Genomic DNA, 22,431 nt, shown 5'->3' with positions numbered 1-22,431 from the left:
CTGTGGCTGCAGGTCACAGCGATCATATCAGCACAAACAAATGCTGTTGAATAATACAGCCATTTTGGAAAAGTCATCTTCAGGGCACCAGTTACATAAATAAGTTACGATTTTAATCACTAAATTGCACACAGTTACTGCATTTAATTATATTTTAGAACTTATTAGTATTTATTTTATGAACAGTGGAGATAATAGTAAAAACAATCCCAACAATAGAGCCAGTTTTGGGATCTTTCAAACATCATGAGTTGGAATTTATCTCTGTCATGATAAGTGAGAACCCTTATAAGATAGATAAGATAAATGCCCATCCCTACTTTTAACACTATTTTTTATTTAGTTTGATTTCTAAAAGGGGATTAGGACCTCACACCACCGTTTACCTTTGCTTACAGATTTTAAGTGTATGTTTGATGTGCAACTCTTCTCTTAGCCAAGCAGCAAGCTTGACACAAAAGACGTGCATGACCGGAATAGCTAGCATTTAGCAATACGATGGGATGCAGACACTGTGCTGCTACCACTGATGCTATTGATGTTAGAATAGATTTGAAACAGAAATAAGAGCGATTCCAGCATGAAGAAAATTGAATGCGGCTTTTCAGGCAGAATATACCGAGCTTTTCCCACTAATAGACCAATAGACACCCTGGTGTGTGTGTAGAGAATGGGTCTAAAAAAAGAGGAATTCCTGCTGTGAAAGACAAAAGAGGTAAAAAAAAAAGAAAAGAAAAAACCAGCTAGAACTTACAAGCCCTTGAACTTGACGTAAAACTCCTCCATCTCCACTTCCTCACCCGACTCCAGCTGAAAGGGGAGAAAAGAAGGTTAATAATCACAGTAAATATAGCAGCAGGACTGTGAAAGAGCAGAAGTGGCTTGTCATTGTTATAGAACATGTAGTTAAAAATGGTGAAGTGGGCACACGAGGAGCCTGAGATCTGCTTGACGCTGACATGTCAGTCGGCTCAGAGGAAGCTTTGGTTTCAGTTATGTCAGCCTTACACATCTGCAACTATTTAGCCTTTTGTTAAAACGTCTAAATTGGAGAAAGAAAATGAACTTTATTTTTCCACACTTGTGAAAGAAGAAAACTCAGTAGCTCTCAGTAGCTGTCCAGACTCATTCACATTAACTAATGTAGCTGCAGCACACACACACACACACACACATACACAGCATCATTGTACTACCACTACTACTGTAATGCCATGAATCATCAATCACACACACGCGCGCACACTGCCTGAGGAAACACTAGCTTGGCGTCTGGCTTAGCTAGCGTTGTGGTTTTGGCTATGTGCCAAGCCTGGGGTCAACTCTGAATGGAGCTGTGAGAAAGGGTGTATGTGTGTGTGTGGAGTAACCCCACTGGGAGCTGGCTGGCAAAGCACAATTGGCTGGTGAGTGAGTGTGTGTGTTGGCTGAGGAACGACTTTTCCTGAGTTAAGACACACAAAACAAAGCAGGGCCGACGCACCCCAAGTCAATCAGAAGCACACACATATTGAATTACAAGAACTCTTGTATCTGCTTACAAAGTGACCGACTTGGCAATGTGTGTGCGAGAGCATGTCTTTGACTGTGTGTGTGTGTGTGTGTAAAATCTCCTTGGGCCAACTGTGGAGCAGCTACTTGCGTGACGTAAATCATGACTCAGGCCAGTCTGAGTAATGTCAGCCATGCATCTGTGTGTTGTGTCATTGTCTTCGAGAACAACTATACTGCCTAAAGGATTCGCTCACCTCACACACATGAATTTTAGTGACATCCCAGTCTTTACATCAATTCCTATAATTTAATATCATGTCAGCCCACCTTTTGGAGCTCTAAAAGCTTTAGCTCTTCTGGGAAGGCTTTCCAGGGTCTAGGAGTGTGTTTATGGGAAGTCAGGACTCTGTGGAGATCAGTCAAGCTTTTCTACACCAAAACTCCCTTGTCCATGTGTTTATAGACCTTGCTTTGCACTGGTGCACAATCATTTTGGAACAGCAACGGGTCACATTCTAACTGTTCCCACAGAGTCAAGAGCATTAACCTGCCCAAATTACTGTTCTCCTGGCTACTGCCAAACACAGACTCATTCATTTAATTGCAAGGCAGATAAAAATGATTCATCCCTCCAGAGAACACTCCTTCAATGCTCTAGATTCCAGTGGCGGCATGCTTTACACCCCGGGCTTCCAACTTTGGTGATGCAGGGCTTGGATGCAGCTGCTCAACCATGGAAACCCATTCCAGGAAGGTCTCTATTCACTGTTCTTAAGCTAATCTGGATGCCACGTGAAGGTTGGAGGTCTGTAGGTATCCACTCTGCAGAATGTTGGTGACCTCTGCTATATATGCACCGACCCACTCTGGGATTTTATACAACCTAACACATTGCAGCAGAGATGCTGTCATTCCAAATCGCTTCCCTATTCCCACTAACAGCTGACTTTGTAATATTTATTAGCTTGGGAACTTGACTCGACTTACTGCACAGGGAACATCTCATCATGGCACCACAGTAGAATTCATGGAGTTCCTCACAGCGACCCGTTCTTTCACATGTGTTTGTAGGAGTAGTCTGCATGCTTGGTTTTGTGCACTAGTGGCAACTGAAGTGGTTGGAATACCTGAATTAAATGCTTTGGGATATGTACTGTGTGCATCTTACCTGCTTTTTGGCGCTGCGCATACCCATGATCTTCTCCACAACAGGCCCTTCAGCCTCAGTCAGATCCTGGAATGAGAAAAAACATACAAATACAGTTTAACCACAGTTTCGTTGGAGACTTGCGATTCTTAAAGGCAGAAAAGTTTGCATTTTAAATGAAAAGGGGAAAAAAATTTAAATGATTGAAGCGGTTGCAGGAACTTTAGATTACAAATGGAAAGCTAACTGAATGTGAACACTGAGGCAAAAATGTTTAATCTTTAGTAAAGTAAAAACTAATTGGTAATCAAGGTAAACCAGCCCAACCCTCACCTGTTGTTGTGAGGAAGATGAAGGAGATTTTGGTGTTGGTGAATCATCGCCGCTGTCATCGTCCTCAGAGATCCTGAACTCCAGGTCCTCTGTGTACCTCTTCCTCTTCACCTGGCGACTCGAACGACGCTTCTGATTGGAAGAAACATATCTGCATTTAAATAACCAAGGATACCTGACACTGTCTTACAAATGGCATCCAAAAGTATAATATTAGCATAAAACCTGCTGCTCAGATTCGTTAAAGAACATCAGAAAAACAAACAGCCTTATGAAGGTGAAGGAACACACCAGATAGCTCATTAATTAAATGCTAGACTGTAAAACAATAGTTAATGTTTGGAACACCTCACAGACCTCAAGTCAACAAAACCCACCAAGAGATTACAACACCGTCCGCCTAATCTGACGAAAGCAAAAAAAAAAAAAAAAGCCACAACTGAAAGAAAGCGCTAAGGAATCCTGTTTGCAGCAGCAGGCCATGTTGGAGACTCAGACGAAACCTAGAGTGAACGTTCTGGCCTACTTCTAAATGCTACACAGCATTTACTGATGAAGTGAACATCAACATGCTTTTCACATTTTTATTTGTAAAACGTTTTAAAGTCAGAACTTTGTTGATCATTTTAGGTCTTAAAATCTTGCCATAAAAAGACAAATTTGTCAATCTCAGGTTTTAGGGAACATGTTTAAGTGACACAGCTGCTAAGGAGCCTTTCGGTTTCGCTTGAAAACCAGGACTCTTCAATGGCAACAATAAAATTTGCTTATAAATCTCAATCTGAGGGAATAAGACAGCTTGCTTTAGTTCTTCTAATTACCACTTCCCATTTTAAGGAGGCATTTATAAAGAGTGTATCGAGGCACACATCCTCCTAGCGTTTGATTCTAAAGAGGTTAAACAGTAAATTTGAAGCAAAAATGTTTCCAAAATACATCACTGGCTAGTAAGTGGCTGACAGAGCATGACGACAACCTGACAGGCGGGGTTTGCCCGCTGGTCTGTAAACAAAGCTGGTTTACGACACACGTTCACTGGCTCAGTGCCTTGCCTACAAGCTGTGACGACAAGTGATCAGAAGTGGTTTGATGGCCTTCTGCTTTTTAGATGTGCTTCCTGAAACCGTCCTGGTGCATTTAGTGGTAAATATTAATATTTTGGAGCTTCCTCAATGGTGAAACTGAATACTGCATGTTAATTATTGCTGAAAACACACATCCCACCTGTACACCATCATCATCCTCCTCTTCAGGAGGAGAGGGCAGTGGAGACTTCACCTCCACATCGTCACCAACTGAAGACTCTCTCTTCCTCTTGGCATCCTTCTTAGCAGCGCTGGCCCCGCCCTCTGAGTCCACCTTTTTACTGCTGTGGGAATAAAGAATTGAAAACATGTAAACAGCCGTATTTAAAAAAAATGGTCAAAGTTTACATCTAACATCTTTCTTTGTATGATTACCTCTGTAAAAAACAAGCAAACCTTGGCGTATGTGTGTGTGTGTATCTTTGTATGTGTGGCCAACTGTCCCAGGGCAATCGCCATGTTTGATTTACCCATTTAGAAATCATTAGTGTGCCTCAGGCTCTGGCACACAGGGGGTTAATATGATGAAAGACTGCATGGAGGCATGGGAGCAAGATGGAGAGATACAGGCACAGAGAGGAAGAGAGAGGGGGGTCCAGAGAGGCAGACAGGCAGACAGAGAGAGGCCCCTGAGAGAGGAGGTGGGAGGAGCCGAGTTTTCCCCAGGCTTCCAATAATCTCTGGCATGGAGAGGAAAAAGGAGCTGGTTCCATCTGCGAGTGTGTGTGTGCATTGACACCACAGAGGTGAGAGGACACTCAGCATCCCTCCTCTGTCTCTTGTACAGCATGTCTCAGTGTTCTTATATGTCACTCACAGAAAGCCCCCATGCAGGCCTGATCACAACCGCCGACGGGGGCTGCTCAGACTGGACTGCTAAACCAAATATCCATCACAGTCCTTCTTTTATTACTTGAATCTGCTTCCTGATCAGCTACATTCTAGGAAAAAAGTTGCAATTCATCACTCATGCATATTCCTGCCATTTTTAGAACAATGCCATGCTTATTAGGTAGACTTAGATTTCTGCAATGATGATTTTCTATTACACGGTACTGCACAGTCCAACTCTGCATGACTTCTGCCTCATTTTTCACCACTGACAGGATCATCCTGACATGGGGAGGATAAGCTTTTTATCACTGCAGCACATGTGAAGCTGTTGTGACAAAACAACTTCACCGTAAGTGTTTCAACAACTAAATTAGCTGACATTTCTTCTGAGTGACTGAATAACGGCATAGAGGGTTTCAAAAATACATAGTCGTATTCCACTGTTGAATTTCACAAGGGTTTGAATCTGAATAACTTTTGGCAGCAGACACCACATGAACACGAATGAGATATGAACTGGATTCTCACATGACTCAAAAAAAAGAAGAGAAAAAGTAAATAGCTAGTATGTTTTCAGGCTTTATTAATCATGTCCAATCAGCTGTTCACGTTACTCCAACATCAATGTATGCAATCAGATTGGATTTATTCGAAACCTGTTAGATACAATGCAACCAACAACATTTGTTAGAGCTCCTATGTAAATGTTTGTCTATTTAAAGGAACGCCATGTATTGTACATGACAGCTACTCTTGTTATTTCCTGCTTAGAATCTCAGGATTGGAAAACTGCTTATTGAGTACCAGTAAACACCACCACCAGTTCACCTACTGAAGTGTAAGAAATTAATATGACTGCTCATTTTTACAGTGTGTTTGGTATATCAGTGACAATGGCTTTTAGCCACTATTCAACCCATTAGAATACTTGCGACGTGTTCTTTCTACTCGGTAGCTGGATTTTCATAGGTTCCTAGGTGGAAATACCAACGCCCTCTTTTCTGATTAGGAAAGGTGAAGCTTACAGAGCAGCCCTGATTTAAGTATTCAATATGGCTGCCTGGCATATAGAATAAAGTGAAACTACTTATTAGCATTTCTAATGGATTATATTATATGTCCTGTAATGTGTCACACATTACAGGACAGTAATACCTCCATTTATGAGCATGTTCCTTTAGTGGCTGAAAACAAAATAGAGAGAAACACATTGGTATTGGGCCAATTCTCTTTACTATATATATGCTTCCAATAGGTAAAATTATCAGGCAGCATAGAATAAATTTTCACTGTTACGCTGATGATACTCAGCTTTACTTATCCATAAATCCTGATGAACCCAACCAGTTAGATAGACTACAAGCATGTCTTGAAGACATAAAAACTTGGATGACTTTAAATTTTCTGCTTCTAAATTTAGACAAGACAGAAGTTGTCGTCTTTGGACCGGAGTCTTTAAAAAAGAAACTGCTTAGTCAATCACTTAACCTGGATGGCATTAAATTGACCTCTGATAATAAAGTAAAAAACCTTGGTGTTATTTTTGACCAGAACATGTCATTTAAATCCCATATTAAACAGGTTTCTAGGATTTCCTTCTTTCATCTCCAGAACATTGCCAAAATTAGAAATATCCTATCCAGGAGTGACGCTGAAAAACTAGTCCATGCATTTGTTACTTCAAGGCTGGATTATTGTAATTTGTTACTATCAGGATGTCCACAAAATGCAGTTAAAAGCCTTCAGCTGATTCAAAATGCTGCAGAAAGAGTTCTGATGAAAATTAAAAAGAGAGATCATATTTCTCCTATTTTAGCTTCCCTTCATTGGCTCCCTGTTAAATTTAGAATAGAATTTAAAATTCTCCTCCTCACATATAAAGCCCTTAATGATTTAGCTCCATCATACATCAGAGATCTGATGGTTCCATATGTTCCTAACAGAGCACTTTGTTCTCAGACTGCAGGTTTACTGGTGGTTCCTAGAGTCTCTACAAGTAGAATGGGAGGCAGATCCTTTAGTTATCAGGCTCCGCTCCTGTGGATTTAATCCATGAGGCAGACACCCTGTCTACTTTTAAGGCTAGGCTTAAAACTTTCCTTTTTGATAAAGCTTATATTTCGAGTGGCTTAGTTTATCCTGAGCTTTCTTCTTTATTTTTACCTCCGTCATCTTCCCTCCCTGTTGGATGGAGTAAGGGGGAGTCAGGTTTAGCCTAAACCGGCTCAGTTATGGTTGAGGTGCAAACACACCCTCCATTTCTGCTACCTGTATGACCCCTTCTCTTTTCCAATGGTTATAATCAGTCTGACAGAGACAGGTATCCCAATCATTGTGGTTTTTAGTATAACAATGACCATCAGTGGGCTCTAGATGGACAAACTGTCAACTTTTAAGGCTAGGCTTAAAACTTTCCTTTTTAATAAAGCTTATAGATAGAGTGGCTTAGGTTATCCTGAGCTATCGCTGTAATTATGCTGCTATAGGCTTAGGCTGCTGGAGGACATAATAACCACTTTCACCCTCTTTGCTACATTCTCACACTACTCTCCAATTTTGCATTATTTGCTGTTATTTCAGCTTTTAACTTTGTTCTCTCTCTTTTCTCTTCCTAGAAGCTACACCTGGCCTGGCTCTGTGTCTACCTGTGACAGCTTTCTGGAGAGGGGAATTGTCCTAGCTTCTGCTGGCAACAACTTAATGCTCACCCTCTACCGATGATCCACATAGCCCTGTCTTTCAGTGTTTAACCCTTTCTCTCTCCTAGACATGGCAACTGACTGAGCTTTTACTGTAACTATAACTGTATATGTGCTCTCTTTCAGACTCTAACCTTGAAAACTGGCTCAGAGTTTATCTGTTCTTTCTTTCTAGGTGAAACAACTAATGGGAGCTACATCCATTAACATTTACTTTTCCTTCCCATAGAAAGTACTCCTGGATCAGTGCTTCTGTGTTCTCTTTGTGTCTCTGCTCTGTTCTCTCAAACCCCCAGTCGGTCCTGGCAGATGGCCGCTCATACTGACCCTGGTTCTGCTGGAGGTTTCTTCCTGTTAAAAGGGAGTTTTTCCTCTCCACTGTCGCTTCATGCATGCTCAGTATGAGGGATTGCTGCAAAGTCAACGCCAGTGACTGTCCACTGTCTCTACATGCTCATCCAGGAGGAGGGAATGCTGCAAGTCACTGACTGGATGCAATCTGCTGGGTTTCCTTAGACAGAAAAACTTTTTATCCAATTTGAATAAATAACTGAATCTGATTGAACTGTTCAATGATTAGGATTAATTGGAATGTATGTACCTGACTGTTGTGAAGTGCCTTGAGATGACGTGTTGTGAATTGGCGCTATATAAATAAACTGAACTGAATTATTGGCTTGCATTGCTAATAATAGAATCAAAACAAATAGCAAATCTCATTGTTTTCCGACTTGCAACTAGAGCGCCCTTCATTCAAGTCTGAGCTCCACAAAGCTAACAATCGGCAGAGGTGATGTGTATAAACAGCAGAAGTGTCAAACAGTTGACATATCCTCTCCTAGCATTTAAACAGCTGAAGGCAGACCCCAGGATGGTCAGTGTGGTAGTGTGTGTTGCTGGGTTAATTGCAAACATTTAGTCAGCTCTAGATTAGTGAGCAATGAAGTCTGAATAACAGCAGGCCTCAGAGCAAGTAGCTCAAATATCAACATCTGCACAAAATGCCCCATCCAGGGGCTGTGTGCTAAAAAAAAAGCAGATCTGCATATGAGAAGAATGAGAGTCATGCAAAATGTCTCCACCACAAGATCTATAGAAGCTCCTGCTTCAACCAGAATATTTAAATGTAATACAAATAAATACGGGCTGCACGGTGGCGCAGTTGGTAGCACTGTTGCCTTGCAGCAAGAAGGTCCTGGGTTCAATTCCTGGCCTGGGGTCTTTCTGCATGGAGTTTGCATGTTGTCCCCGTGCATGCGTGGGTTCTCACCGGGTACTCCGGCTTCCTCCCACAGTCCAAAGACATGCCTGTTAGGTTAATTGGTCACTCTAAATTGACCTTAGGTGTATGAATGAGTGTGTGTGTGGTTGTTTGTGTGTTGCCCTGCGATGGACTGGCGATCTGTCCAGGGTGTACCCTGCCTCTCGCCCATAGACTGCTGGAGATAGGCACCAGCTCCCCCGCGACCCACTATGGAATAAGCGGTAGAAAATTACTGACTGACTGACAAATAAATACATTATAATATTAAGCATTAAACATTGGCCGTCATCTTCCCTGACTTTCAAGTAGCAGTTTTTGCCTAAACATCAGGTATCGTTTATGTAATTTAGCAGGAAAAAATTAGTACAACCTTTCCTATTAAATATCTTACAGTATGTGTGCACACTATTCAAATGACAGTAGAAACCAGATTCTGCAATTGGAAAAAAATGTTTTCAGACAGATTGTTGCTGCTAAAAAAAAAAAACGATCCTTGTGTAATGAACTTTAACAAATGTTCACACTAGTACCTACAGTCTCTGCTACAGTCACTACAAGATGACAAAAATTACATATTTTCAGGATTAAAAATTATATTCAAAAATTACCATGGGATTAAAACAGTTTTTTCTGAAAACATGGAACTGGATCCAAGACAGAACCAGCTTCCCAAATCCAGCCGTAGAGTTTGAATAATACAGGCCAATTTCCATTACAATACAAACACTACATTATATCTTTATGCCAGAAGGAAACAATTGTTTGTTCAACTAACCTCCTCCAAAATTGACAGTAAAACTGTGTGTGTGTGTGTGGGGGGGGGGTTTTCTGGGCTGAGCTGCCCTCTGTAGAACTGTAAGCCAGGATCTCTCTTCTCCACTAAGCCTCCCCCCCTTCCTCCTGCTCTCTCCATCTCTCACCCCCTCTGTCCCTGGGGCCCTTCTCCTTTCATCCTCATGCCAAGAGCAATCACCATCTCCGTGGTAACGGCTGGTCATGTGACCTGCACCTGTTCCTCTGGCTGGTCGCCACACGCTGGAGCCATCTGGCCACACACACACAAACTCTCACACAGACTTCTCCACTTGGTTGCCTTCTCCCCTCTCTCCCTCCTAGCGTCTTCATGGCCTCGCTTCCTAACTGCAACATCACCTCTCTGCAGCCCTTTCTGCTTAGTGCATCCCTTAAGCCCTCTTCACACTAATCTTTCAACTATAAGAGCCTATAAGAGCTAATCAATGAATCTAATCAGGACAATGAAGTAGATTTCAGCAACTTTCTTTTTCACAAATGTGCCACCTTAGACATTTTTTGGTTCCATAAAAAGTATGTTTTCATATTTTAAGGAAACCATATACAGAGCACATGTGCATCTTGTTCAAGGCCAGACACAAGTCTAACAGTCACTGTGTTTGAGTTTTACAATTTAAGTGTTGAATATGTGGCGGCTTAGTTCTGAAATAATTATGTTAATAGTTTTAGTCTAATTTCTGCTTTAATTTTTTCTACAAGCGGTCAAGATGACACAGAAACCCCATCAGGTCAGACTCAACCCGCCCTGAAAGCATATTCCAACAAACCCAAATAAACTAACCTAGTTCCTTTTTAATCCACTTACTGCAAACTTTGCAAATACGCTTAGAATTTTAATTTAAGTGCTCCCACAGTATTTAGATTGAAACTTTTCAAATCTTATATCCTACAGTCACATGTCAACGTAAATCTGCTTTTGCTGGTTAACTTAGAAGACCAATATAGTAGAAGTAGGAAACATATCCAAGTCGCAGTTAATACCATTGTACAAACAGATGCACAATGTGAGCAAATAAACAGTATTCTGGATTACATCATAAAGTCAGATAATTTTCAATAAATCCTAAGATACAAAAGAGCCACACAAACATTTAAGGTAGACTAATGGACATTCTGTATCTCAGTGTGACTCTCTAGCTGCAACAGGGAAAACAAGTGGGTCCTGCAGAGGACAGTGGGGGGAGCTGAGAAAGTAACTAGAGCATTCTTCCCATCTTTCTCGGATCTATTCAGCGCTGCTACAGGAACATGGCACTGAACATCATCAGAGGCTCCTCACATCCCCGCAATGAGGGTTTAAAACTGCTGCAAATGGTACAATAACTTTAAACGCAGCACCACTAGACTGCCACAAGCTGTTTCTGAACTGCTGTCTAGACTTTGCACTTTAAATTGTTCTGTTTATTTTATGTTTTTAATCAGTTTTGTCTTTATGTCCAATGGAGTTTTATCCATTTACCAGCTTCTTTTGCAACTAACCTGATGTATGATCCCAAAGAAACGCTGTTTTTCAATAAAAAAAACAATACTAACATCAATATGACAGAAAGCCTCAATTTCTGAATGAAATGTAGTGATAGGTGAGCTGAAAGGAACAAAGGAACAATGATTAAACACATCATTTTCCAATCCATCCATAAGTAACAGCTATTCCTTTCTCTCCCTTCTCAAATGTCTCATTCCCCCTGATGCAAACTCATGGGTGTATAGCAAGCCCATTCACACATGCAAGCCAGCTACGGGACCCTATGTATACAACCAACAAGGAAGCCGAGATGATGCTTTCAGATCTGGATAGAGTGAAATAGGAAAGGGAGCAGTTAAGTTAAATATGGAGAGTGATGGAGAGAAGAAGAACACAAAAGCAAAGAAGGGTGGAGTGTAAGGGACACCTGCTGCTGTGATGAGTCATAACACCAAGCCTCCATAATCCCTCCCTGTGTTCAATAAAAGGAACATAAAGAGGGCCAGAAGGCAACGCACACACAAACTGCGAGTTCAGAAAGTGCTGTATGTGCATTCACCTCTGCAGACATGCACAAAGCAAGGTGTCTGCATGCAGGTCTGACTTCTGTGTATTGCAAACAAATCACCCCTGCACACACAAACACACACATGGAGGGAAGGGTGCGGCAGCTGAGAGTGGTGTTATTTATAGATATGCTTCCTCAGAGGTAGACAGGGGAGGCGTGATGGAGGGAGCCGGGGAAAATGAGGATGGAGAGGAAAGGCAAGGTCAGAGGAGAGCAGATAGCTGACTGGACAAGTAAACCACCTGATTCTCTCTGCATCGCTCTCACCCACTCATGGATAGCTCAAAGCACCGGTAAAGTACACAACTCAGAACTCCCTTTTTTGTGTCTTATTTACAACCAAATTTGATTGTGGAATTTTTTTTGACATTATAAGTATGTGCACCAGGTAGTTTTTTGATAAAAAAATAAAAACAATAGTAGGCATTGGCCAGTGTCCAGTACCAAGGTGTAGCAACGTCTTAGAACGTTACAGTTTTGCTGCTAAAAGTTTATCTAAGCAATATTATGGATTAAAGTGCTTTTAATGAGGCGCCAAGGAAAAGCTGGTCAGAAGGCTGAAAGAAGGCTCCTGGCCTTTCCCCTAACTTACAAGACAGACAAAATCTGCTGTTTGGAAATCAAAGCATACTATACTTGGACATTTTATCATCCATGTTGATGCCACTTTTCAACTGAATTCCTTCAACTTTTTGACTGCTTCAATCTCAGGCAGCATATCAATGGTCCCACACACACCAGGGGGCATGCTATGGATTTGATCATCACAGACTCTACTACTAATGATCTCAGTCCACGTGATCTGGGTGTCTCTGACTACAGGGCAATCTCTGTGGAGCTCTCCTTCCCATCAAAACAGCACAAACAAAGAGGCACCAAATTTCTTTCAGGAATTTTATAAACATCAACCCACTCCTCTAGTTACATATCTTCACCACCACCTCTCTGCTCTCATCTCAACGGTGGATTTTAACAATAAAACCTTGAGTGACCTCCTAGAACAACATGCACCTGTTAAAACCAGGACTGTTGGTTTTGCTCGTTCAGCTCCCTGGTACAACAGTGAGCTCCGACACATGAAAGCAGCTGGATAAGACCTCAAGAGAAAGACATTACATCAACTCTGAACTCACCTCTCCCAGACAGGCCTACCAAGAGCATCAACATGTTTCTACAAAGGCTGCTCGTAAAGAACGCTCCAACTTCTTTTAAGCCATCATTGAAAAACAGTCCTGGTAATTCCACAGTAAACCACCTCCTACAACCTCAAACCTTTCCATTTACAGAAATTACAAAAGACTACTGCAACAACTTTATAGGTTTTTGCAGCACAAAGAATTACACCATCCGGTCTGCTCTGACAAACATCTGTTGCACCTTCACCAACTCATCTCCCAGGAACAGATTCCTTAGCTCCTCCACTGTTTCACATCAAACAGATAAAATCCTCCATCTGTGCACTTGATCCTGTTCCCATAGCTCTGCTAAAAACAAACATTTCTTTCATTTGCCCTCTGATCACATCCGTCATCAGTCTTTCCCTTCAGGCTGGAACCGTTCCACTAGCCCTGAAAACTGCCATTATCAACCCTCTTCCCAAAAAACCCACCCTCAAATTAGAAGAACTTACCAACTACAGTCTTATTGCCAACCTTCAGGTTTTGTCTGAAGTTCTGGAAAAAGTCATTGCAGCATATGTGACTAAAACAAAGGAGATGATTGTAGATTTTAAGAGAAACAGGAATAAGTCAAAAACTATTACTATCATGGGAGAAGAAGTGGAGGTGGTGGAGGAGTATAAATACCTCGGTGTTCACCTGGACAACAGACTAGAGTGGAGATGCAACTGTGAAGCCATCTACAAGAAGGGACAGAGCAGACTGTACGTCTTGAGGAAGCTTAGGTCCTTTGGTGTTTGCAGCAAGATGCTGCATATCTTCTATAAGTCTGTTGTGGAGAGTGTGATCTCTTCTGCCATCATCTGCTGGGGTAGCAGCATCAGAGCCAGGGACTTAAAAAAGCTCAACAAGCTGATAAAGAAGGCTGGCTCTGTTCTGGGGACTCCTCTGGAACCTCTGGAGATCATTGTGGAAAGATGGATTCTTCATAAAATGAAGAACATTATGGAGAACCCTGAGCATCCTCTTCATGAGACAGCCATCAGCATCTACAACGGCTCTTTGAGGAAACCTTCATAATATGAGCTATAACAACATTTAATTTCCCTTTGGGATTAATAAAGTATTTTTGAATTGAATTGAGTATCTGAATGACAACCTTGCTCCAGCTTCTGCTCCACGTACAGCACAAAGTTATATTTTAAAAAAAACAAAAACAAAACACAGACACTGCCCTCATCACAATTGACCTCATGATGGCGGCTAATGCTGGTTCTTTCTCCCTACTGATCCTCCCAGACCGCATTTGACACCGTTGACCATAACATTCTTCTATATAGGCTTCCCAGTACACCACAGAACTGACTGACACTACTCTGGATCGGTTCCGCTCCCATCTTTCTGAGCGATTGGAATAGGTCTCCATTGAAGAAGCCAGGTCTTGGACACACAGTAAACGGTGGGGTCACTTGGGGATCAGTCCTTGGTACCACTCAGTTCATCATTTACATACTCCCCCAGGTCATATCATCACTTCACACAGGATTTTGAAAAAATTTCTCAACTCCAGTCATTGCTTTCTTAACCAGATTAAGAAACCTGAAGTACATACAACACTGCAGCCTGGATTCAGATGAGACTAAGGAAACATGAACACATCACTCCACTGGCTCTGCCTAACCACCAGTGCATAAAAGGCAATACTCCATCCTATCTGAAAGAACTCCTTACTCCTCAGTATTCGGCACGATCCGTCCGTTCGACAAACTCATGCCGTCTCCATTCCTCCTGGACTAAACTCCGCACCAGGGACGACAGGGCCTTCTACTGTGCTGCACCTTGTCTCTGGAACGCACTACCTGATTATCTAAGGATGCCTCAGACTGCTGAGCACTTTAAGACAGAACTATAGACTTTTGAAAAATGCTCAAGCGTGTCAATGTTTTGAATCTAGTTGCATTTAGTGCTTGCATTATTTCTTTTTACTCACTTTTTTCCTCCTGTAGCACTTTCAGATTTTAAAATGTAAACTGCATTATAAATTTTAAATACCGTTATTAATATTACTACTATTACATATCATGATGTTTGAAAATAAAAAAAGAGTAACCTATCATTCATAAGACAACACTGTTATAGTACAGTTGGCAAGCTGCGAGCAGCTGACTGCAGGCTAGCTAACTGAGCAGATAGCACAACTAATATAAACTAATATCAGCTTGTTATACCCCTAGGGTTATTCTAGAAAATTGTAAGCTCATCATACATTTACTGGGTGTTTATTTAAAAATTGTGTTCAAGTCTATTTACCAAAATCAAAATAATGATCATATGTTGTAGATAAAACTACCATAACTGCAATAAGTCAATACGTTATTTTGAAAAACGGAAGGAATATTGCCATTTTAAATAAAAGCAATTAGATAACTTTTCAGAATTTGTATTTACATTTTTGGAAATGTCATCAAACCATGTTATTGTTACTCAGCACATACCTAATTCCAAGCTATTTCTAACTGAGTAAAAGCAAAAACTGCTTTATTATAGCTGGTTGTCTTTCCCTGGTTAAGAACGCATCTCCTGAGTTAGTCAGGAATGCACATCTCATTAAGTGGGGGATAAAAAAAAATGTGCATGTTTTAGAGATATTCAGCAAAAATCTGCCCCAACAGGGACTGCCAATACCAAATGCAGCATAAAAAAATTACCAAAATACAACTAAACATGTCTATACAAAAAAAAAAAAAATGAGAGCACTCACATACACACCATAATCCTGACTTCAAAGTCTGCAAAGATGCGTATATAAAATAAACTGCCTGGTGTGCAAACTGCTGTTGCCCCAACTTATTCTGCAAACGCTTTGCTGACAAAGTGTGACTTCTGAGAATGCCACAAACTTGTCAATAAATGGTAGTGAAACCCAAAAAGCAGCCTGTGTTCAGAAGGTTTTACAGCACAGCCCAACATCCCGTTTACACCCATAAAGTAAAGCCTTCCGTCTGCTCTATGGTGGTTTATTTGTTCATACAGATATGCAAATACAGCAAACAGAAAAAATAACATACTGCAGTGTGGTATGGCAACAAGACAAGAAAGAGAGAAAGAAAAAAAACATTCAAGGTTTGTAGCGTACATCGCCTGCCCAAAAATCTAATGGGACATGAATGCTGGCAGCTCCCAAAAACCTCTTTTATGCTCAACAGAAACTGTTTTGTGTTATGGCTTTAAGATGTAAGGAAATAATCTGATTTGGAAAGGAAGTCCTGCTGCTAAGAGAGAACAGCAAAGAAAATCTCTCTACTTAATGGCAATTAACATGTAAAACTTTTAAATGATGTCTTGTCATTAAAAAGACACTTGTTAAAAGACCGGAAGGCTTGTTTATGGAGAATGAGCTATGACTAATGAAGAGGCAAAAAATTAAAATATAATGCCGTCTTGATTTTGTGTTATGCAAGTCTTTGACTTCAATTACAAAAACTACATGAAGATGATGGAGGAGAGGAAAAGATGACATACTTCATCAGGAAAGGGTGAATTTGGGAAAGGAAGGAACAAAAAAGAAGATAAATGGGTGATTGTAGAAGTCCACCATTTTAGAATAGGAGTGAATGGCCTGCAGCCATTATTATGCTAAATTAACCTGGGAGCTCCAGGCCACCACTCAAGATGGAGGAAAGCTTGACAACAGATAAGAGCCAGTTTAGTTTACAAACACACACTGGGCTTAGAATGGACTCCCCACCCCCACATTTCCTCTGCCCTCACACAAACGCACAGCTGGGGCTGTGGAGTGGTCAGCAGGATGGTCCTCATTATCATTAGACGCCATTTTCTGCCACAAAGATTACCGAGAACCCCTCCCCCAAGAAATGCATGTGCACACAATACTCCAGCCCACTCATCTGCCCCACCTCCATGTCCCGGCTCTCTTCCAGTGGCCATGGCATGCATACATATACACACCCACCGAACCTCCCCCAGTGCTGACCCCCTGCCTGCTGCTGCGGCCCTCCTCCTTCATTGGGATAAAAAGAGGCCAAGCGGAAAAAGAGATGAGAGAGACTGAAGGACATAGGGTGAGAGTGGGATGGGGGCCGTCCTGACACATTCCTCAGTTGGATCAAGTTTCCACCTTCACAATGATGCGCTGAGCCTCACAAACACCCAGAAGATTCCTTCAGTTCCACACAATTGCTTTGAGGATAGACTGTGTGAAACAAAGTGCACAAATTAGAAATGTGGCCTTTTGAATTTTGTGGCCAATTACCAATTTCTGGGTTTTGTAGATCTTTAGCCTGCCGATACCAATATTGATCAACTCCACTTTTACTCATGGAGCTTTAATAATTAACTTTTTTGTATTCTTACAGTGAGAGAGTATTTATTATTAGGAGCAGAGTTTTACTGTTATTTTAAAACAAAGGCAAGTTAGCTCAGCTTGCATGACTAAAACCAGTCTCCTTGAGCATTTTCCTTGAACAGAGGTTCAGAAACATTTAGGCTCCTGACACACAGTATTACACCTGGTTTTAGGTTCAGAATGCAAGCGTTTCAACTAAATAATTTAAAAAGATGCACCACGACAACAGCATGCATATATATATATATATATATATATATATATATATATATATATATATATATATATATAAAATGCATATGTATACATTTTAACCATAAACTGAAGTTGAAAGCTCAAGGGAGAAAACAGAGCAAATTTGCAGTAAAGTGTTTAGCCTCCCTGTTATCTGTCAAAAGTCATGCTCTCTCACAGCCTGATTGAACGACCGATATATTGTGGAAAATACAGCTTTCTTTTAAATAACTTCTTAGATCTCCTTGCTTTAGTAGTAATGAAAATGTCAAACTTTTGAGTCTTCTTCCTGAAGTAACACCTTTCACACTAAAGAGTGTTGTTGTCAGTGCAGCCTGGCAGCGCTTATTAATGGCAAATTCACTGGTTGGATAAAGGTTGGATTTTTATGGTCTCTGACCAGCTGGTCACCGTCAATCAAACAAAAAGCATTTGATTCTGGTGAACAGCTAATATCTCTGAAATCTACCAGACAGAATAAGCAAGACACTTAGGAAACAACAGTACTTAATGTTTTCTGCCTCAGAAAGTAAAAAGAAGGATGTGATAACTACAGTTAGAGAGAGTGAGAAAAGGCAGAGATAAGACCAGAGAGCACAGAGTAAATAAAGTCAACCGGAGGTAATATCGACAAAAACTGATAAAAACTACAAGATCAGTCAAGCAAATCTGTATCCTGCTATAACCATTCTTCATCCTTCTCTTCACATTGAAAATACAGGTCCTTCTCAAAATATTAGCATATTGTGATAAAGTTCATTATTTTCCATAATGTCATGATGAAAATTTAACATTCATATATTTTAGATTCATTGCACACTAACTGAAATATTTCAGGTCTTTTATTGTCTTAATACGGATGATTTTGGCATACAGCTCATGAAAACCCAAAATTCCTATCTCACAAAATTAGCATATCATTAAAAGGGTCTCTAAACGAGCTATGAACCTAATCATCTGAATCAACAAGTTAACTCTAAACACCTGCAAAAGATTCCTGAGGCCTTTAAAACTCCCAGCCTGGTTCATCACTCAAAACCCCAATCATGGGTAAGACTGCCGACCTGACTGCTGTCCAGAAGGCCACTATTGACACCCTCAAGCAAGAGGGTAAGACACAGAAAGAAATTTCTGAATGAATAGGCTGTTCCCAGAGTGCTGTATCAAGGCACCTCAGTGGGAAGTCTGTGGGAAGGAAAAAGTGTGGCAGAAAACGCTGCACAACGAGAAGAGGTGACCGGACCCTGAGGAAGATTGTGGAGAAGGGCCGATTCCAGACCTTGGGGGACCTGCGGAAGCAGTGGACTGAGTCTGGAGTAGAAACATCCAGAACCACCGTGCACAGGCGTGTGCAGGAAATGGGCTACAGGTGCCGCATTCCCCGGGTCAAGCCACTTTTGAACCAGAAACAGCGGCAGAAGCGCCTGACCTGGGCTACAGAGAAGCAGCACTGGACTGTTGCTCAGTGGTCCAAAGTACTTTTTTCGGATGAAAGCAAATTCTGCATGTCATTCGGAAATCAAGGTGCCAGAGTCTGGAGGAAGACTGGGGAGAAGGAAATGCCAAAATGCCAGAAGTCCAGTGTCAAGTACCCACAGTCAGTGATGGTCTGGGGTGCCGTGTCAGCTGCTGGTGTTGGTCCACTGTGTTTTATCAAGGGCAGGGTCAATGCAGCTAGCTATCAGGAGATTTTGGAGCACTTTATGCTTCCATCTGCTGAAAAGCTTTATGGAGATGAAGATTTCATTTTTCAGCATGACCTGGCACCTGCTCACAGTGCCAAAACCACTGGTAAATGGTTTACTGACCATGGTATCACTGTGCTCAATTGGCCTGCCAACTCTCCTGACCTGAACCCCATAGAGAATCTGTGGGATATTGTGAAGAGAACGTTGAGAGACTCAAGACCCAACACTCTGGATGAGCTAAAGGCCGCTAACGAAGCATCCTGGGCCTCCATAAGACCTCAGCAGTGCCACAGGCTGATTGCCTCCATGCCACGCCGCATTGAAGCAGTCATTTCTGCCAAAGGATTCCCGACCAAGTATTGAATGCATAACTGTACATGATTATTTGAAGGTTGACGTTTTTTGTATTAAAAACACTTTTCTTTTATTGGTCGGATGAAATATGCTAATTTTGTGAGATAGGAATTTTGGGTTTTCATGAGCTGTATGCCACAATCATCCGTATTAAGACAATAAAAGACCTGAAATATTTCAGTTAGTGTGCAATGAATCTAAAATATATGAATGTTAAATTTTCATCATGACATTATGGAAAATAATGAACTTTATCACAATATGCTAATATTTTGAGAAGGACCTGTATAAAGTATAAAACTGCTGAACACTTAAATATGCCATATTTAACTTGAAAGCAACCAGACCAACAGTGAATTCATCCAACTAGGGGGTGTGAATTCAGAGCCCAACATATCCAACAGATCTGTGCCATAAAACTCTATTGTTCAAATTGAGGGAGCCATTAAGTAACATGTTCCTTCATTATAATGAACACACACTGTGGTTTATTTTGACTCAATCCCACATACTTCCCCCCCCACCAGACAGAAATGCTCCACAGAATCCAAAATGTGTGTTAATCCATCACCATAAACTCCTACTCGAGTCTCTGAAATAATGGCACTTGCTCATAAACCATAGAGAATTTGCTTTGAAAGGATAATGACCACTTAAAAGGTTTAGGACAAGTGTCACTAAGGCTGTCTGTCAGTGACACTCCCAGTGGGGTGACAGGCAAGACCCAGACAAGAGTTTCACCTTCCACCTGAAGTTTCCAGAAAAACTTATGAATATGACTGATCCTTGGATCTGTCATGGAGCACCTTGCTCCATGCTTCACCAGGCCCTGTGATCAGTCACACCCACATAAACACTTTTGCTACAGTTCACAGCTCAGAGGTTGTGACCCCTTCAGTTCCCCCTGGTTGGTCACATGAGTGATGGATAAGGTGTGTGCATGTGTGTGTACGAGCCTGCGTAGGATTCCTTTAGTAACAGCCTAAATGTAAACGCACAAAGATTTTCTCTGCTGCACCAAACAAATCTCACCTCTTAGAATATCTGTGATTAAGATGTGTGGGATAGAGAGAAGTGCCAGGTGAGAATAATACTGAGTATATTTCCTTAGTTGCTTCTACTGAAAGACATCTGAGCTACTGAACTCTTATATTCTCCTGTATGCTTAAGAGCATAATAAAGCCAAATACATTTTAGGAATTTGAGCATTACATAGTAGTACAATGAAGGATCAATCATAGAGGAAGTTGCTTGTTTAAGGCTTTTTGTTGTTTTAAGTTGATTTCATTTAAAGCCATCACCCGCACTTTTCTGTGAAAATCATTCAAACTCACTTTCGACAGATTTTGTTACATAGAGAACATGTCATGGTCAGTTTTTTTTTCCATTTTGTTGCAGTGTTCTTTAATCAAGAGACATTTTCCATGCAGAAAAAAAGTCTCCTTGCACCTGTCTCTGATGACATCACATAGGCCATAAGGCAACCAATTAGTTTTATTTCAGTATCTCCAATTGCATTTCTATTTATTTCCCGCTCTTTATTCAGATTGTTTCTTTCAAATAAAATTTTTCATTTGTATTCTGTACAGCTGCAGGAAAATGTTTGAGCAGTATGGGAAACCATTGGATGGGTTCTAAAGAAAACAGCAACACATGAAAGCTGTATGTGGAAGGAGCCAAGGTAGTCTGAAAGTTTCCATCTCAAAGCAAGCAGGAATAGAAACACATTGAGGCCCGTTAAAGTTGTGAATATGAAACACAATGAAGGAGTTTCAGCTGTTCCTACCTGGTCTTCTTGGGTGTCTTGGCCTTGGGTGTGGTGCTCTTGGCTTTCTTCTCCTTGGGCTCTTTGGGAGTCTTAGGTGTTTTGGGGGTCTTCGGGGTCTTGGGCTCTTTGGGCTCCTTGCCCTCAGTCTTCTCCTTTGGTTTCTTTTTCCGCTTCTTCTTCTCCTCCAGCGGCGGCGAACTCCCTTCAACAGTTCCTGTGCCAGTAACCTGTTCACTTGCATTGCTTGCGGTTGCAAGAAACTCAGACTTTACATCTTTATCTCCTCCTTCCTTTGCTTCTTTCTTGTCTCCTTCGTCTTTATCTTCTTCCACTACTTTAGCTTTCTTTTTCTTCTTCTTTTTTGGCTTGGTCTCCTGCTCAGTAGGCTTCTCTGTGCTGATAGGCAGGCTGGGGGCTCCGGGACCAACCGTTGGCCTGTCAGGAACCATCATTGAGGCATCACCTGACTGGTCTGAGGGGCAATGCTGGTGGGTGAAGAAAAACATCACATTTAATAATTTAGAAACTTTACATTACAAATAAATGATGGGTGAGCTGAGCACAAATTAACTTTTTATTTTTCATTTAACCATAAGAGCCAGTATCATGTAGGAGAAGACACACACACACACACATCCGTGTTTTACCATCTTTATGAGGACTTTTCAGTTACTTCCATTGACTTCCATTCATTTTCCTTGATTTTTAATGCCTAACCCTGACCCTCACACTAACCCTAACCAGTTAATACCTAACCCTAACCCTAACAATAACTCAATTCATACCCTAGTTCTAAACCTAACCCCTGTCCCAAGAACAAAATTTGGAAAAGTGAGGACCAGGAAAATGTCCTCACTTTGTCAAAATGTCCTCACTTCGCGATAATACGAAAATTGGTTCTCACTCAGCAACAAGTACAAGTACACACACACACACACACACACTCTTGTTTTGCTATATGTAGTGAGGACCATGTGTTTACTCCCATTGACTTCCATTGATTTTCAGTCATTTTCAACCCTTTCTATGCCCTAACCCTGACAATAACCCTAAACCTAACCATTACCAGTGCTTACCTAACCCTAACCTAAAGTCAATTCACACCTTAGTCCTAAACCTAACCGTTAGCAAAATAGGTCGTGAGGACCAGCAAAATGTCCTCAATTTGATGGTGAAATCGGGAAAATGGTTCTCACTGTGA

At 41.2% G+C, this 22,431-nt stretch overlaps 1 protein-coding gene across 1 annotated transcript in view; it reads right to left on the bottom strand.

Moving 5' to 3' along the window:
- chd7 (chromodomain helicase DNA binding protein 7) overlaps positions 1-22,431 on the bottom strand; it is a 92,352-nt gene that overhangs the window by 33,738 nt on the left and 36,183 nt on the right. The window contains exons 4-8 of the mRNA XM_047368364.1: positions 21,249-21,715; positions 4,199-4,343; positions 2,975-3,106; positions 2,663-2,728; positions 755-810 (exon numbers count right to left, since the gene is read on the bottom strand). Coding sequence (XP_047224320.1) covers positions 755-810; positions 2,663-2,728; positions 2,975-3,106; positions 4,199-4,343; positions 21,249-21,715 — 866 coding nt within the window. The remainder of the gene's footprint in view (positions 1-754; positions 811-2,662; positions 2,729-2,974; positions 3,107-4,198; positions 4,344-21,248; positions 21,716-22,431) is intronic.

This window comes from Girardinichthys multiradiatus, chromosome 6 (genome assembly GCF_021462225.1).
Source record: "Girardinichthys multiradiatus isolate DD_20200921_A chromosome 6, DD_fGirMul_XY1, whole genome shotgun sequence".
NCBI classification, from domain to species: domain Eukaryota; kingdom Metazoa; phylum Chordata; class Actinopteri; order Cyprinodontiformes; family Goodeidae; genus Girardinichthys; species Girardinichthys multiradiatus.
The sequence above is the reverse complement of the archived record's forward strand: the minus strand, read 5'-3'. Positions and strand labels throughout refer to the sequence as shown.